The sequence below is a fragment of the Stegostoma tigrinum genome, chromosome X (assembly GCF_030684315.1).
Source record: "Stegostoma tigrinum isolate sSteTig4 chromosome X, sSteTig4.hap1, whole genome shotgun sequence".
NCBI classification, from domain to species: domain Eukaryota; kingdom Metazoa; phylum Chordata; class Chondrichthyes; order Orectolobiformes; family Stegostomatidae; genus Stegostoma; species Stegostoma tigrinum.
In genome coordinates, this window is record NC_081404.1 from 8818857 (window position 1) to 8837293 (window position 18437).

Below are 18437 nucleotides of genomic sequence, written 5' to 3' on the forward strand. Positions count from 1 at the left end.
GGGCTTCAGCACCTTCTCCCATGTAGTTACCCCTTCTCCCTTGTCATTACATGGGCTGCTGTGACAACCAAGCCATTGTCAGATACCAATGGTCCCCATTAGCAGCTATTGATTCCCCAGGCTGACCACTGCCCATTCCTTTGTCTCCCCCAACTATTTTTTCCTCTCTCTCTCTCTGGGCTCTACCTCCACCTACTGTTTACTTCAACCCCCTCCATCTTCAGCATAAATTCCAGCCTATTGCCAGCTAAAATCAGTTCTGAAGATCATCGCTGGACCCGAAAGTTACCTCTGCTTTCTCTCCACAGATGCTGTCAGACATGCTGAGTGTCTTTAGCAATTTCTGTTTTTGTTTCCTGTACGAAGTTTATTCTTTCGACAGAAGGAAATTCCAGATTCTGTACTGGCACAGACACACACGACATCTTAGTTAACTCTTTATGGAATCGTACAGCAAAGCAACAGACCCTATGGTCCAATTCGTCCACACCGACCACATATCCTACATTAATCTAGTCCCACTTGACAGCATTCAGCCCATATCCCTCTAAACCCTTCCTATTCATATAACCATCCAGATTCCCTTTTAAAATGTTGTAATTATACCAGCCTCCACCACTTCCTCTGGCAGCTTATTCCATACACGCACCACCCTCTGCATGAAAAAGTTACCCATTATGTCCCTTTTAAATCTTTCCCCTCTCACCTTAAACCTATGCCCACTAGTTTTGTACTCACCCACCCTAGGAAGAAGACCTTGCCTATTCATCCCTATCTATGCCCCTCATGATTTTATAAACTTTTATAAAGGTCATGCCTCAGCCTCTGATACGCCACAGAAAAAAATACCCCAGTCTATTCAGCCCCTCCCTGTAGCTCAAACCCTCCAATTCCAGCAACATCCTCGTAAATCTTTTCTGAACCCTATCAAGTTTAACACTATCTTTCCTATAGCACGGAGACCAGAATTGAATTCAGTATTCCAAAAGTGGACTTTTTTTTTCCTTTCAATATATAGTCCAAATGAAGCACGTTACTACTTAACATGAATACATTTAAATTGAACAGCACAAGTTTCACAACATCAGATGCGCCATAAAAAGCTCCACAAAAACATGAGAAAGGTTAGTACACTAGCTAGTGATAACCTAAATGTCATCTCTCAGCCAATATTGCTGGTGTAGTGTGTTTGGGAATGAGATCATGACAAGTAGTGCAGAGAGGAAAAAAAAACAGATTTAGAAGTTAAACCACAAGTAGGTGGTCCAAAAAGCAGAGGGAACAAAAAAGGTTAAAAGGTTAATAAATAAAGTGGTACATTTAGCAAAGCTAAAAGGAATATTCCTCAGGGTCCTTGCATTAAAATACAAGGCAGACAAGTGGAGGGCACAAACAGAACACTGTAGAAACTCAGATCTGGCAGCAACTGTGGGGACTGAAATGGAGTTAATGTTGCAAGTTCAGTATGACTGTTCTTCATAAAGACAGAAGAGCAGACGTCAAAGGTAGGCAGGTGAGTGTATGATATCATACCTATGATCAAGATTCTACCGAAAGATGGGCAGGGTTGGCAGCCTAACATTCCTGCTGGTATCCAGATGAAACTAAAGAAGGGGATACTTGGGTGGGGGGGGAAATACTGCTCAAATCATCAATTATAGCAGTGAGGAGAGATGTCATCTGGGATGGAACATCAAATGAGGCCATATGGATAGAAGTTTAAAAAAAAACCAGGCATACACACTTCTAGGTGTGTACAATATACCCCAGTCAGGCAAAGATGGAGGACCAAATAGGGGAATCAAATTTCTGAGAAGTGCAAGAAAAGTAAGGCAGAAATAGTAGGGGATTTTAGCTATCCAAATATTAACTGGAATACTTTTAATGTGCAATATAGGGAGGGTACAAAATTCTTGAATTCCTTGTTGTTTGTGGTGTATGTTAATATTTGGACATAAATCTAGGGGACACGATCAAATAATTCACACATTGGTAGGGTGGTAAATACTGAGAATATCAAAAGATTTATCAGGAGCAGAATAGTGGCAAATAGAATGCAGCTCAAGAAAAAAAAAAGGGTAAGGTTACGCATCTGGGGAAGGCTAATAAGACCAGAGATTACATGAGATAGTAAGGACTGCAGATTATGGAGAGATAACACTGTGGAGCTGGAGGAAGACAGCAGGCCAAGCAGCATCAGTGGAGCAGGGAAGCTGACGTTTTGGGGTGGGACCCTTCTTCAGAAATGGGGAGGGGGAGTGGAGCTCAGAAACAAATAGAGAGGAGGGGTTGGGGCTGGGGAAGGTAGGTGGGTGCAGGTAGGAATGGTGGGGATTGTTCAGTGAGGTGGGAGGGGTGGATATTTGGGAGAAAAAAAGGTGGACAGGTTGTGTCAGGTCAAGGAGGCAGGGATGACAGGGAGGGTTGGTCTTGTGATGAAGCCTGGGAGTGGGGAGGTTTTGAAACTGGTAAAAATCCACATTTAGGCCATTGGGCTGTAGGCTCCCAAGGCAGAATATGAGGTGCCACTCCTCCAGTTTGTGGGTTGAGAATTACATAATTTTCTTAAAACACTAGTATCACACTAGCCACCATCCAGTCTTCTGGCACCTCACTTGTAGCTATCAATGATACAAATCTCTTAGGAAGGGGCGCAGCAATCCTTCCCTAGCTTCCCACAAAGTTTTGGGAAACACCTGATCAGGTCCCAGGTATTTATCCATCTTTATGCGTTTTGGACATTCAGGACCTCCTCGTGTAATATGAACGTTTCAAGATAACTATTTATTTCTTCAAGTTCTCATCTTCCATATCCTTCTCCAAAGCAAATACTGACACAAAATACTCATTTAGTATCTCATCCATCTCCTGCTGTTCCAAACATAAGCGGCCTTGTTGATCTTTAAGTGATCCTATTCTCTCCCTAGTTACCCTCAATGTACTTATAGAATCTCTTTGGATTCTCCTCAACCCTATTTTCCAAAGCTATGTCCATTTTTGCCCTCCTGATTTCCCTTCAGTATATGCCCTTATACTGCAAGGGATTCATATGGTACCAGCTGTCTACACCTGCAATATGCCTCCTCTGTCTAATACCATCAAAATTAGCTTACCCCAATTTAGAACTTTAACTTTTTGATCAGGTCTATCCTTTTCCATAAAAATCTTAAAACTAACAGAATCATGAACACTGGCCCTGAAGTGCTCCCCTACTGACACCTCAATCACCTGTCTTGCCTTATTTCCCAGGTGGTCAACTTTTGCTCATTCATCTACATCTTCATTTCAGAATAAGGAGTCACACATTTATTTCACTGAGACTCTCCAAGGAAATGAATCAGTATCTACCCTATTAAGGAACTTCAAAATCTTACGTTTCAATCAGATCACTTCTCCTAAATATCGAAAGGAGATGGTCCATCTTGCTCAACCTTTCCCTCAGAAGACAAGTCCTTCAACCCAGTTTGGATTGTTTCCAAAGCAATTACAACCCTTCTTAAGTTAGCAGTACTCTAGATGTGATAAATGCCACACTTTAATCCTCCCTGTTAACTTATACTTCCTACAGTGGGGCCAGCCAGGTAAGATCACAACACATGAAAACACTAAAGAATTTAGCTATTGTACTCTCTTGATATAGCCCAAGTTGATACTGAAAGCGGTACTGATGCCCAAAGAGATTTAAAATCTGGGTCCAAATTTGGCTGCAAGATTTTGGAAAAAACAAACATTAACACAATTTTGATGCAAGTCACAGTACACTAGCCTGTTTAGATGCCTTAAAGAAATAACCAGCATTTCTTATTCATTTTGGTTTTCTAAAAAAAAAGCCTTGGCCTCAATTTCTAACAGGAGATCACTTCAGTATGGAACAAAGTCTTACAGCACTGACAAACACTGGAGGAATTTCTATCAATCAATTAAGTGTGTGGTAGGATTTAGAAAATGATTGGTACACTGCAATGGGTGGTGCTGCTGTACTTGCACACAATTAAAAAGTTAATTACCAGCTAACAAAAGTCAGATTCATGACTTTCCAGGATCTTGAGAGTCGTCAAGGGAGCAGACTTGTGCAGAAAACTGTTAGCCACCCCTCCCCCCATCAAACCCCACTTGGGTCAGTTTTGCTTTTGGGTTTGGGAAAAGCAGGCTTGTACTGTACACAAATTTCCCCACAGTTTCAATCAAATTGTTTTGAATCAATCGTTCTTGATGAAAATGAAACCTTAAGTTTAGTGCTGGCAAACAAATCCCCACGATCTGGCTATTCAAGTTGTCACATTCAATCAAGAAAATAATTTAAAAAGACAGAACTTCAAGGGAAATTATTCCACACGGGGGGGGGGCTCAAAAGCTGCACATCTTTGAGAAGACAGTATCGTAACTGACATTATAGCATTAAAGGATATAATTGAGAATATCAGACGTCACATGACAGCAGGTTACAGACCAACAGATTTATTTAAAATTAGAAATCTTCAGATCCTCTACTCTTCCAGCCATCCCCTAAACCAATATGAAAGGAGTAACAAGGTGTAGAGCTGGATGAACACTGCTGGCCAAGCAGCAGAGGAGCAGGAAGGCTGACATTTCCGGCCTAGACCCTTCGTCAGAAAATGATATGAAAGGGGATCAGCAACAATAACCCATGACTCATTGGCAACGTACAGTGAACATGCAAATAGCTGGTGTTTACATTGCTGATAGAACGTTCAGCTCTCCAAATCTTGTTCTGAAAGTGTGTCTACAAACAGTGAACCTGCCTTGCCAGTCAGCAAGAGCTGGAAATTACAATGGAAATGTTAAAAAGACTCAACTATTTCTAATACATAACCATTCATCTTCCAATCTATTGTTCTATAGATATTCTTCAAAAATCCAGTCAAACACAAAATTGCTCAACATTCTGACTAATAATAATTGATACTATTGAAGCAACTTTGAAATGTAGTAAAGATATTCAAAAGCATTTGAGTAAGCGGGTGAGCACCTGATTCAAAAGGACAATGTTAGGACATTTGTCAATCAAAATAGCAAGTAATTTTAATATTTCCTAAACTTACATGCCATACTTAAACAATGTACAAGGACAAATTTCCAGTGAATGTCTCTGGATAAGAGGAGATCTGTGCACGATGCACATCATATTTCAAAAAGGTACTCATTTGATTTGCACACAAAACATCTTATCTTCAAGATGCCAGAATATGATATCTTGTTTCAGGGAGCCGCTTTTACTCTCAGAATTAAAGTTAAAGTTAAATTTTCAAAATTAAAAAAAAGTATGTCAATGCATATTACAACACAGCTGAAAATGTGTATAATTTGCATCATCCAAAAATAATTACGTACATGTCTGTAGAGGTGCAAACCCTACTTGTGAAAGCCCCTACTAAATCATGAATCACTCTATCCATGAAACAGACCACTTTGAAATCTAAACCAAAAGAAAGAACGAACTGATCTAGGATCAAAAGGACGACATGCTTCTTCAAGGAGACAAAAGCAAAAATCAAAATTCTTGGTAACACTCTACTGATGTTAAAATTCTTACATCCCCAAATTTTCTATCTGGCATTTGGGTTCAATTACAAAACTGCTTTGGCTTCAAGTACAGTATAGTTATTAAGTAGAAGGGCATAAAACTGACCCCACTGCACAAGTAGCTTAAATAAAGCTGTCTGCAAAATCATTTCCATCACTGTCTGCCAACAGTTTTTAAAAAGCCACAACTCTGCAGCTGGCACTATTCTCAATAGTTTCAGTCCACACCCAGCTACAGACCCAAATTAAAAAATTCCCTCCATGGAAAGAACAAAAAGGGAAAGCCTTCTGCTCCAAGCTATTTAAAATAGGTATTCAATTCCCCACCCTTCTATTGTTAGAGACTACAAGGCAATTTTAGAAAAAAATTAGTAAAAAAGTTCCCAAAAAATCAGAAACCAGGTCTTTTGGCTTCCCCCACCCCTAACCCCCTTTAATACACTGATCCTTGCTAGGATATAGTTTCACACAAAATATAAACCTGTCTTTCAGGACCTCACTATTTCTCACATGCAAGTCTGGGCAAATGAATGGCAGTACAAAAACAGAAACTGAATGGCACTAAGTGACTCAGGACTGGAGAAAGCAGAATTATGAGCCACATTTCCTATCTCAATAACTGTGTCCCTTGAAGGATCAGTGCAACAGTAACTGGCATGTAGATTACTTCAGGTATTTGAACAATCACAGGGTATAAATGCAAAAAAAAAAGCCAAAAGCAGTGGCATGTGGGACAGATGACCAAGAGCTTAACTAAACAAACAGGTTTCAAGAAACACCCAAGAGTATTTCTCTTCTTTTAAAGGAAATTAATTCTAAATGGTGAATGGCTTCAGAAACCTGAAGCACAAAAAGGGACTCAGGAGCTCTAGTCCAGGATGCTCTTCAGATTAACATGTAGGTTCAGTTGGCAGTTAGGAAAGCAAATGCAATGTTGGTATTTATTTCAAGAGGGCTAGAATATAAGAGCAGGGATGTACTGCTGAGACTGTATGGAGGCTCTAGTCAGATTGCATTTGAAATATTGTGAGCAGTTTGGGCCCTGTATCTAAGTAAGGACGTGCTAGTTTCGGAGGGGGTCCAGAGGAGGTTTACGATACCCAGAGATGAAGGGAGTCTCGGAAGAGGAATGCTCAATGTCTCTGGGTCTGTACTTAGGAGTTTAGAAGAATGAGGGGGTACTGGATTGAAACCTACAGAATACCAAGGAGGCCTAGATAGAGTAGACATGGAGAAGATGTTTCCACAAGTGGGAGAGACCAGCCTCAGAGTGAAGGAGGACCCTTTAGAACTGAGGTGGGGAGGAATTTCTTCAGCCAGAGAGAAGTCAATCTCAAACTCATTGCCCCAGAGGGTTTTGTAGGCCAAGTCATTAAGACAGAGACAGATAGGCTCTTTATTAGTAAAAGGGATCAAGGGTTCCCGGGAGAAGCCAGGACAATGGGGTTGAGAAACATAACAGCCATAAGCAAACGGCAGAGAAGGCTCAAATGGGCAAAATGGCCTAATTCTGCTCCTATATCTTATGAAATTCTAGGGCTTAGGGCCTAGACATCCCAAGTCATGCATGAACAATAGGAAGGAGAACGAGTTCACAATTGCTAAATCTTGCCCTTCCTGGAAACCTCTGCCACCCAAGCTATTTTACAGCTTATACAGCTGTCAAAGCAGAGATCAATTCAGCAAAGTTGAACCTGTGCTGTTGGTATCACTGCAATCAAACCAGCCATCCAAGGAATTGAGCACATCAGCTGACATAACCATGAAGATTCTGTCTTCTCAACCCTCAAGGGGTGGTGACCATCAGATTAAACTCATCATCGGTCGTCTCTCACTCTCTAATGAGACAGCAGCCCTATGGTCACCTGGGACTGTGGCGATTGTACTTACAACTCAGCAGACTAGGAGGTGAGCCAGAGACCTTCTGATACAAACATCAGGATGGAATAGTAAAAGAGAGCATCTTTGCACAGTACAATATGCTGTAATAATGCAAGAGAAAAGTTTTGTGCAAGTTCTTCACTATCAAACCAAGTTAAGGGATGCTAAAACTGCCAATAAAGTTTTTGCTTGTGTACAACACTTTTGTTGTGCAAATATTGCTATCAGTACCATTTACAATTTCATAATCAAGACTCTTACTCCCTCCCCCACCCATTTCCTCAACTCAGTCGCACCTTTATTGATTTTTATGACCCATCTTGTTTGACCAATGAGTGTTGAGGGCAGCAGATTGTCTGGGAGGAGTTTCATGAAATTCAAGCTGATAAGAGAGAAAATGCAATGTTCAGCTGCAATAAACAGCACTAGTTTTATAAACCTGCTGTATAAAAAGGAAAACTAAAAAGATAGTTAAGGTTAAAAACGCTTGTTCTTTTCTGAACAACAAGAACATTAAAACAAGAAAAGGTCACCTGAACTACTTTTATAGCAGCCTGAACTTAGTAAAACATCCCAAAATGCAAGTAACTAGAATGGTAAGAGAGGGCAAGAGTGAAGAAGTAAGTAATGAAGAAAGAAGGTATATGACAAGACTTGAGAAAGAGAGAGTCTTTTCATTAAAATTTCCCAGAAAACCTGGGAGCATTTCTTTTTCCCTTTCGCCTGCCCTTGCCAATCGATCCTGCACTGCTCCCTCCTAAAAAGATTCACTCCATGCTGCAAAGAGAGTTCTTCACAGTTTAGACTCAGAGCCAGATCCTACTTTCAGACATTTTCTGTGAAGTAAGTTTGGACAGAGTTAATAAACTGAAGTTTTGGGAACATTTATTAATGTTGCCTTCCCTAACCCAGGCCTGGCATTGAGGCAATGTCTGCCAGTTGAAATATATTAACTCAGAAGGAACTAGAGATCAAGCATAGGACTTCCCTGATGATATGGGTCACCTACTCGTGGATAAAACACCACAGACTAGATTACCTTAGATTTTTAAAGTTAAAGTTAAATACTGGAGCTGAGGAAAGGTTAAAAGAAACATCTATGGAAGAGGAGAATGGACACAGAACTAGTTCAAAATAAAGCAACGAGAGAACATTCACAAAATTGATCTGCTTGGAACTTTTGTTTCCCAAAGAAGCTAAAACCTAGGAAAAGAGCACTAAGAAATTTAGTGCAGATTTTTCTTTTCAAAAAAGTACAATTGTCAGAGCAGGAAGGTCATCAAAACAAACAAAACCAGAACAATACTGAAGAGGCTAAAGGCAAATCAGTAGCATTTTTGCAGAGAAACAAGACAAGGGAGCAGGACAGATTCATCAAAAATAAGAGGGCAGGAATTTGGTCTTAAGATTCTGATAATAGATTATATCAACATTAATACATGGACAGAAAAAAATCAAGAAAGTAGCATTTTGGGATGTTTTACTAAGTTAAAAGGTGCTATAAAAGTTGTTCAAGGGACCTTTACTTGTTTTAGCGTTCTTGTTGTTCAGAAAAGAACAAGGAAACAGGTTAAATGTGGAAGGATTCTGATTTTTCTATCCATTTCATCCAACTGTTCAGGAATTGTAGAGCCTGCTGTCTTGTTCCATCCATTTTCTTCCTTGCTTTGAAGTAGCTGCTGATGCTCATTAAGTCCCACATGTGCCACCTCATTGTCTTTAATCTTCTTTCGAATTGCTCAATGTAAAAAGGAACAGCACTGTGTATTAAATATGTTGCTTAATGGTAGTGGGGGGGGGGTGGTGGGCGGCAAAGAAGAGGTTACAAAAAAAAAAGCAAAATCAGGAGCAGATTTTTCAAGTTGTCTATATTTTCTTGGTCTTCCACAATGCTGAGTTGTGTATTATAACATGCTATCCAAGTGATATGCCACACTTAGAGTAACTAAAAGGTACATTCCTGGAATAAACTTACCACTTTTGTTAAAATGGCAAGTTCAACATTTCAAACCAATTACTGTACTTACATTTAAGCACCTGCTCTAATTTTTGGTTAGAAAATTTTATACAAAATACTTCACCCATACCATAAACAGACTAAATTTAATGTTGGTTCAGACCTCAAACATCCCAAAACAAATATTATTGCATAGTATTTAAATTCCAGGTTGTAAAAAAATTTTGTAACAGCAAGTTAAGAATGCACAAAAATGAAGTCAGCTCTTAGTCAACAATATACTCAGTAAACCTGGTTACTCTGGCAATAAATTACGTCACCATTGTTTCAACCATGGGGACTTAAAGATAGGAAAAAAGGATTTGCTCTTCAACCTGCTTTCAGGATGGAAAGTCACCATTTATCTACCCTACACTGCATTTAACATAGACCCACTAGAGGTGTCAATACTGGAACAGTTCCTCAAAACACGGAAAGACAACTCTATTTTTAAAATTTGTTTGCAGTCACTTAAGTTTTGAGATTTTGCAACCAACAACAATTCCACCTCAACACAAGATATTGTACATCCTTTGCAGTCCCAACGGATTTTGTAAGCTGCAACAGTCAAATTTAGCAACTATCTTAGCACATCAGGTATCTTACCAAAATTATTTTAGAAATTGGGAATTTTAGATGATACCTTGTTGTGTTATACAAGCTGGGATTGTTCTCCTTGGAGCAAAGGAAGTTCAGGAGACAACTGATGCAGGTGTACACAATTATAACAGATGCCTGTACCTTCACCCTCTTGTGGCACGTGATAACGTCCCTACCCTGGACCAGGAATGCCCAGGGTCAAGTCCCATCTCTTCCAGGAGATATCTCTGAACAGGTTTATTAGGAAGAAATAGATTAATAATATAAAGAATTCAGTGGGGTTCTCTTGTGGTGCAGCAGAAGTGTCCCACCTGCTCCACTAGGGGGAAAACAAATAAAATGGGTCCCCATTAACTGATGGTGCAAAAAAACACAAGAATTAAAAAGTTTTCAATTTTTTTTTAAGAAAAGCAAAATACAATGGGTGGTAATAATCTGCAAATCTGTCTGACAGACCAGAGAAAACTGGCAAATACCAGTGATTTTAAAAAGGATACTGGATTGTTTTTTATGGAAGTAAGTATACAGGGATATGGGGATCAAACAAGGAAATATGAACAATTAGATTACAAGAAAGTAGATGGACTTGATGGGGGTTGATTGGTCTCCTTTAATGGCATAATGACTGTGAGGTGGTGAATTGTTTTATACTAACTGAAATTTTTAATTTCCCTTTGAATATAATTTACTCAAAGTTCGGTGTAGGATGTCAGTCAACCATTTGGGTTTCGATACGAAGACTCAAGTTTACTTTAAACTTCAATTCTGCAGTCTAGGATTCTGTTTCCAAGAGAAAAATCATGAGCTTCGGTGACCAACTGTACATTCTGGGCATCAATAATGACAAAGTACCAAGGAGAAAAAAAATTTCAGTTTCACAATAACTACTACAAAGATTGTGTAAGCAGTTGCACATATTGATTTAAAATTATACCCCATTCCCAATGTTCTGATTAATATATTTGATATGCAGGTTTATTATTTCCTTGCAGTTCAGGATTTTTGCAAAGCTTCGAGAATAGCTCACAGGACTTAGAATGTGATCACTACCTTCTAGTCACAACAGTTTGGATGGTTTTTGGAGACCAACTAATAACATTCCAATTCACAATTGAGCCACTTCAGAGATAAACATTCAGCTCTTTCATATATGTGTGAGTCACACTTAAGGATTCAGTTGTTAGCCTGCTCTTACAAAATCACTTCCAAAAAAGATCTGATCAACAATCTTTTTGCTGCAATTTTGAATTGAGTATGTATTTCCCCAGTGTCTGCATCAAAAAGCTAACTGCCTTTTGTCACTAGCTTATCGGTGTCTGCCAACCACCCAGCTTCAGTTCTTAAACTTCATGCATGAGTTGGTACAACTTCCAGATTAAAAGTCACCTAGTCAGTAACTATGCAAGACAACAACACTTGTTGCAAACACTTAAAGTGCTCTTTACAAACAAAGAACTCCTTTATTAAAAAAAAAGGGGCAACTTCACAGACATTTTAGATAAATTAGAAATTTCTTTTATTGTACTGCATCTGGGTCAAAAAAGGTTATCGTAATTATGTACCGTGTATTTGGAATTTCAGGTGCACTCAGACGCTGGAGTTGTTTTTGTGGAAATGGATGGGTTCCTTGAGTAAAGTGCTACAGATGCTAGAAAAGCAGATTTAAAAAAAGCAGAAATTGCTGAAAATACTTAGATCTCTCTGATTTGTGTGTATCACTTACAATTTAGTATACGGTATTCACTATTCACAATGCAGGCTTCCCTACATTGTGGATACCAAATGACAATAGGTGCTGGAGTAGGGCCGAATGGCCTTCGAGCCAGCACCACCATTCATTATGATCATGGCTGATCATCCACAATCAGTATGCTGTTCCTGCCTTATCCCCATAACCCTTGATTCCACTATCTTGAAAAGCTCTAGCCATCTCTTTCTTGAAAGTATCTACAGACTTGGCCTCCACTGCCTTCTGGGGCAGAGCATTCTATATATAAATGCTGATTGATTAACAGAACACCATCTTTCAGATAAACATAAACATGACTTAGAGCTTCCTATCAGTGACCATTTAAATACTCCAAGATAATAAAATGTGAGGCTGGATGAACACAGCAGGCCAAGCAGCATCTCAGGAGCACAAAAGCTGACGTTTCGGGCCTAGACCCTTCATCAGAGAGGGGGATGGGGAGAGGGAACTGGAATAAATAGGGAGAGAGGGGGAGGCAGACCGAGGATGGAGAGTAAAGAAGATAGGTGGAGAGGAGAGTATAGGTGGAGAGGTAGGGAGGGGATAGGTCAGTCCAGGGAAGGCGGACAAGTCAAGGAGGTGGGATGAGGTTAGTAGGTAGGAGATGGAGGTGCGGCTTGGGGTGGGAGGAAGGGATGGGTAAGAGGAAGAACAGGTTAGGGAAGCAGAGACAGGTTGGACTGGTTTTGGGATGCAGTGGGTGGAGGGGAAGAGCTGGGCTGGTTGTGTGGTGCAGTGGGGGGAGGGGGACGAACTGGGCTGGTTTTGGGATGCGGTGGCGGGGGGGGGGGAAAGAGGGGAGATTTTGAAGCTGGTGAAGTCCACATTGATACCATTGGGCTGCAGGGTTCCCAAGCGGAATATGAGTTGCTGTTCCTGCAACCTTCGGGTGGCATCATTGTGGCACTGCAGAAGGCCAGTGATGGATATGTCATCTAAAGAATGGGAGGGGGAGTGGAAATGGTTTGCGACTGGGGAGGTGCAGTTGTTTATTGCGAACCGAGCAGAGGTGTTCTGCAAAGCGGTCCCCAAGCCTCTGCTTGGTTTCCCCAATGTAGAGCAAGCCACACCGGGTACAATGGATGCAGTATACCACACTGGCAGATGTGTAGGTGAACCTCTGCTTAATATGGAATGTCATCTTGGGGCCTGGGATGGGGTGAGGGAGGTGGTGTGGGGGCAAGTGTAGCATTTCCTGCGGTTGCAGGGGAAGGTGCCAGGTGTGGTGGGGTTGGAGGGCAGTGTGGAGAGAACAAGGGAGTCACGGAGAGTGGTCTCTCCCGAAGGCAGACAAGGATGGGGATGGAAAAATGTCTTGGGTAGTGGGGTCGGATTGTAGATGGCAGAAGTATCGGAGGATGATGCGTTGTATCCGGAGGTTGGTGGGGTGGTGTGTGAGAACGAAGGGGATCCTCTTTGGGCGGTTGTGGCGGGGGCGGGGTGTGAGGGATGTGTCGCGGGAAATGCAGGAGACGCGGTCAAGGGCGTTCTCGACCACTGTGGGGGGGAAGTTGCGGTCCTTGAAGAACTTGGACATCTGGGATCTCCGCGCGGTTCACAATAAACAACTGCACCTCCCAGTCGCAAACCATTTCAACTCCCCTTCCCATTCTTTAGATGGCATGTCCATCATGGGCCTCCTGCAGTGCCACAATGATGCCACCTGAAGGTTGCAGGAACAGCAACTCATATTCCGCTTGGGAACCCTGCCGCCCAATGGTATTATTGTGGACTTCACCAGCTTCAAAATCTCCCCTTTCCCCACCGCATCCCAAAACCAGCCCAGTTCGTCCCCTCCCCCCACTGCACCACACAACCAGCCCAGCTCTTCCCCTCCACCCTGCATCCCAAAACAAGTCCAAACTGTCTCTGCTTCCCTAACCTGTTCTTCCCCTCACCCATCCCTTCCTCCCACCCCAAGCCGCACCTCCATCTCCTACCTACTAACCTCATCCCACCTCCTTGACTTGTCCGTCTTCCCTGGACTGACCTATCCCCTCCCTACCTATCTTCTTTTCCTCTCCATCTTCGGTCCACCTCCCCCTCTCTCCCTATTTATTCCAGAACCCTCACCCCATCCCCCCTCTGAAGGGTGGTCTAGGCCCGAAACGTCAGCTTTTGCGCTCCTGAGATGCTGCTGGGCCTGCTGTGTTCATCCAGCCTCACATTTTATTATCTTAGATTCTCCAGCATCTGCAGTTCCCATTATCACTGATACAATTTAAATACTCAATCTTGCTTTCATGCAGATCTTTGTCTTCACCCTTCTGCAATATTTTCCTACCGTCCACCCTTTCACTTGCTTAAACCTATTGAACATGTAACATTTCCCATGCTGACCAAAGGCTATTGGACTAAAACGTTTGTTAGTGACTGAAGAAAGCATTCGTGCCGTCTCACAGGGAAAAAAGTGGGTTCCACTTTACCAGGGCCTTAGGGCAATTTCAAACAGCATCAAACCTATAGGTTTGAGTTGGCACCACCATTGAAGGGACAATGCAAGGCCTCTAGCAATTTCACTACAAAAAAAAAGGAGGAACAAAGGAGGAGAGTAGAACACACTGCAGTATTATTGACATTGGTCAGGTTATTTGTTACATCTGTCACAGAATTTTACATTAGCCAGGTGTCTTATGGCATTGTTCATGGAGACCCAGACTAAAGTTTCAAAGAAGGAACGTACAAAGTATGAATGGAAGCCTCAAAATACTCAGGGGAAACAGTGCACATATATGGAGCCTTTCACATTTAAAATGTCCCAAAGTGCTTCAGAACAGAGAAATACTTTTGAAGTGTAGTTATGTTGCTATGTAGACAGTCATTTTACAACAAGCAAGGTCGCACAAATAGTATCGTTGTTCGTGTTACTGCAGGGAGATAGGTTGGCTGGACACAAGGGAAACCTCTCTGCTTTTTTTCAAAAGGGCTGTGAGATCACGTACAACCACCGAAACAGGCAGATAGAGCCTTAAGTTAAACTGAACACTTGAAATAATCCCACAAGACAAACGTATTACCAATAGTGAAGGACTCTGATCCAAATTAATTATGGAACAATTCCAGCACTACATCAAAAAAGAATTTTTTCAAAAAAAATTATAATTTGGGAACATAAGGCAGCAAGAAGAATGTAGTGATTTCAGTTAGGTTGCTTCCATCATCCCGGTCTGGTTTCCAAGTCAGGCTGTAAAAAAAATCTGTGCGCCAAAAATGAAAAAAACAACACACCTCACATTTCATTGACGACTCACAAACAGCCCAAGAAAATTACTCCCACATACGGCCAGTTCAGGATGAATGTTGGAAAGGTGTGTCATTGCACAACAGGTTCAAGACAAGTTTGTGGAAAAATTCTTTTGAAAAGAAAATAAAGAGCTGGTTTTGCAGCATTTTTGCATAACTGGAAAAAATGAGAACAGCAGCTGTTGATGCACTTGAACAAAAGCAACTTTTCAACACTATGAAACAATCTTTGGCAGATCAACAAAATCAGACCTTCCAACTGTGCAGGAACAACTATTTTGGAACAACTTGCTGTTTTGTCATCCTACTCAAAACTACAGAAATAAAAAACAAAATTATCAAGTGGAGAGCAAATTTCTCCCTCTCCGAACAGATGTATAATCACACTGTATTTTCTCATCCCAGCTCAAATGATGAAACATCAGCAGATAATTCAACCAAGGAAGGGAGAGATTAATTTAGCTAAATGTAGTTACATGCCCAGAGAGCCACATGTGGGGTTTACAGCAGGGATCAGCAGGAGAAACAGTACTAACACCCTCCTGGCCCCCTCCTCTTCTCTAACCCTAAGAATGGCTAACTTTCATGAAAATTGTACCATGTGTTCTCTGGACATCATGGAACACCTTAGAACCAATTAAGTATTTTGAAGTGCAGTCATTTATGCAAGCAAATACAGCTGTCAATATACACATAGCTAGGTCCCACAGACAGCAAATGAACCGAACTAATTTTATTTTCCACATTCACAGAACAAGGGAATCACTCATTAGACTGTCAGGCCCAACCCTAATTGCCGAGGACAGCAGTCAAGATTCAACCATATTGCTGGGAGTCTGGAGTCACATGTAGAACAGACCAGGTAAGGATGGCATTTTCCTCCCCTGAAGGATATTAGTGAAACAGGTTTTTTGGGAAAATGGATTCAAGGTCATCATTAGATTCTTAACTCCAGACTTTCACTGAATTCAAATTCCACCATCCGTCACGGCAGGATTCAAACCTGGATCCCCAGAACATTACCTGGATCCGAGTCCAGCGATAACACTCCTCAGCCAGTGCCTCCTTCATCTTGGTTTGTGGTATTAATAAAATAAGCCACTCTTACACCAGGACATTAGGATGCCCTTGAGTTAAGTACCATGCTTAGCTTGCCTTTCCAACTGAACAGGTAGCTAGGGTCTCAGTTTAATACATCATAACTCCAAAAAGAGTGCAGTGCTCCCTCCAGTGTCAGTGTGGAGTGAGGCTTGAATCCAGTGGCACAGGCTAGTTACAATGTTGGTCAGATGAGCAGAATCTGAAAGATTAGCCTCTTTGTTAAATTGAAACCATACTTGACATCACACAGTAAATCAAACTCCAGCACAATGCTTCCTTAAGCAAGCAATTCATTAGAAACCAAAAACTTGCCAGGAAAAGTGGATGCCATTTCCAGCCAACATTTTAATTCAGGCCCATCAGATTTTTTCCCCTATTATTATAAAACAAAAGTACAATGCATTATTTTTAAACAGCAAGTGCTGGTGGCATTGCTTGTGGTAACTAGCTTGGAGTGTTCTGAAGTTGAATTAAGAACAGCTGGAAAAAAATAAACACCTTCAGTTATTGGTGTTAATCCATTACACCAGATTCTGTAAAACAACTAATCAGGATTTTCACAATAATTCTTCACCACCCCACCATGTACATGCAGTAGACGATAGCAAAATATTCAATTTCCATAAGTTTTTAAAAGAGATGGTCACATTAAACAATTAAAAGTAACTACTTGTGTTTACATATTAAAAAAACCAAGTCATTTCCAAATTGTTAAGCCAACTTTTTATACCCTGGAGAGGTCACAAGACAATATTAATGAAATTTATAAAATGGAAAGCACATTAAATCTTTCTTTAAATACCTAGAGCAAAATACAATCGAGTAAAGTCTATTAGAGCTGGTAAACAAAGTGAAGTAACTTTGGAATTTGATTTCAACTCCCATTATTGCATTAAAGAGAGTACATTAGAAATATTTAAATATATTTTAAATTGAACAAATATTTAATTCAGAGCTGACAATTCACTTCAATATCTTTCTACAAAGAATTGCTGTCACAATCCACCAGATCGTCTACTCACAGAGAAGGTTGGGAAATGTGAATCTGGATATTAAGCACAGAAAAGTACAATTTAAAGTGCAACTAAGATTTCATTTTTTGGTAGGTACAACACAATGAAAAATAAACAGCACGCACCTCACGTATTAAATCACTTGTTTTTGAAAATTCCCTTCAGAATTATTCACAAGTTTTTGAAACTATTTTTGAGTTAATATCCCAAAAGAAATCTCAATGAAAAAGATCAAATTCAACCTTGCAAACTCATTTAAATAAATGAAAAACTCACCTTAACAGGTGGATGCGTTTGCACAAATCTGCAGAGCTAGAGAGGGGAAAAAATGCAATACATCAGGAGATTAAAACACAAATACCCGGGCGTTTTTTTTCAAACGACTCTGAATAGACTAAAGTCCTTGAGACGCATCCAGAATTTTCTTCTGACCACAAGCTCAAGAGAGGACGATTCTCGATCTATTCAATAACTTTTCCAGAGAGAAAAAAATCCAACATTGTATTTTTACCCACATTTTTTCTACTCACCAACTGAAACGTTCTTCCCCACTGACGTTTTTTCAAATGTCAACTAATATCGAGATCCCAGAGAGAAGAAAGTTTTTTTTTCCCCGCGCCGCCTTGCCAACGCACCTGCCCCTATTGCCCAGTTCCAATTTCCCAGACTGACGGACTGCCTCGAGATTTTAAGCCACGCACAAGCGGATGACCTCAGAGCGTAGGAGCTGCTGCTGAAGTCATACTTGCAAGTCATCCGTGTGGTCCTCCTTGTCTGTAGGGGGCGAGGGGATGCCGACAGCGTCCTTGCTCTTTGGCGCCAGGGAACAATCGGTTTTGTGAATGCGTCGACTTTTTGAACAACACCATCTATAGGATTCGGAGACATATGGATTTCAATGTTTACACCACCTGCTGGATTTCACCAGCAAAACTGCGCCTTTTAAAAAAATCTAAGAAAAATAAGTGTTATGTGTTGTCTCTTCGCAAAGCCTTTGGATTGTTCCATATTTTGACGAGGAATAACTGAACTAATGGAGGGGATTTGTTCAAAATCAAGAGAGGTCTGGATAGAGATAAGGAGAAACTGTTCCCATAGATAAAGGAATCCAAAATCAGAGGAAGCATTCATCAGTAAATTGGTAAAAGAATCAAATGTGACTTAAAAAAAACTTTTCAACTCACCAGGATGTTACCTGGGATGGAGAATTTCATCTATGGGTGGAGGCTGGATAAGCTCGGGTTACGATCTGTAGAGCAGAGAAGGCTGAGGGCAGGCCTGATAGTGTAGAAGATTATGAGGAACATTG

The 18437-nt window shown here is 40.9% G+C and overlaps 2 protein-coding genes across 10 annotated transcripts in view; one reads left to right on the forward strand and one right to left on the reverse strand.

The window, feature by feature from the left end:
- LOC125448189 (serine/threonine-protein kinase OSR1-like) overlaps window positions 1-15877 on the forward strand; it is a 170432-nt gene extending 154555 nt beyond the window's left edge. For all 4 annotated transcript variants that reach the window (XM_059643318.1, XM_059643319.1, XM_059643325.1 and 1 more), the window contains one exon: window positions 15767-15877. In XM_059643318.1, the coding sequence (XP_059499301.1) occupies window positions 15767-15866 (100 nt within the window). In that variant the 3' untranslated portion in view covers window positions 15867-15877. The remainder of the gene's footprint in view (window positions 1-15766) is intronic.
- LOC125448190 (LIM domain and actin-binding protein 1-like) overlaps window positions 1-17812 on the reverse strand; it is a 126081-nt gene extending 108269 nt beyond the window's left edge. For 3 of the 6 annotated variants that reach the window (XM_059643313.1, XM_059643315.1, XM_059643314.1), the window contains exons 1-2: window positions 17659-17811; window positions 17405-17440 (exon numbers count right to left, since the gene is read on the reverse strand). The gene's annotated coding sequence lies outside the window, so the exon portion shown is untranslated. Of the gene's footprint in view, window positions 1-17404; window positions 17441-17658 lie in introns of all 6 variants that reach the window. The other 3 variants (XM_059643312.1, XM_048523295.2, XM_059643316.1) reach the window with 2 other exon arrangements.
- Window positions 17813-18437: the final 625 nt, after the last annotated feature.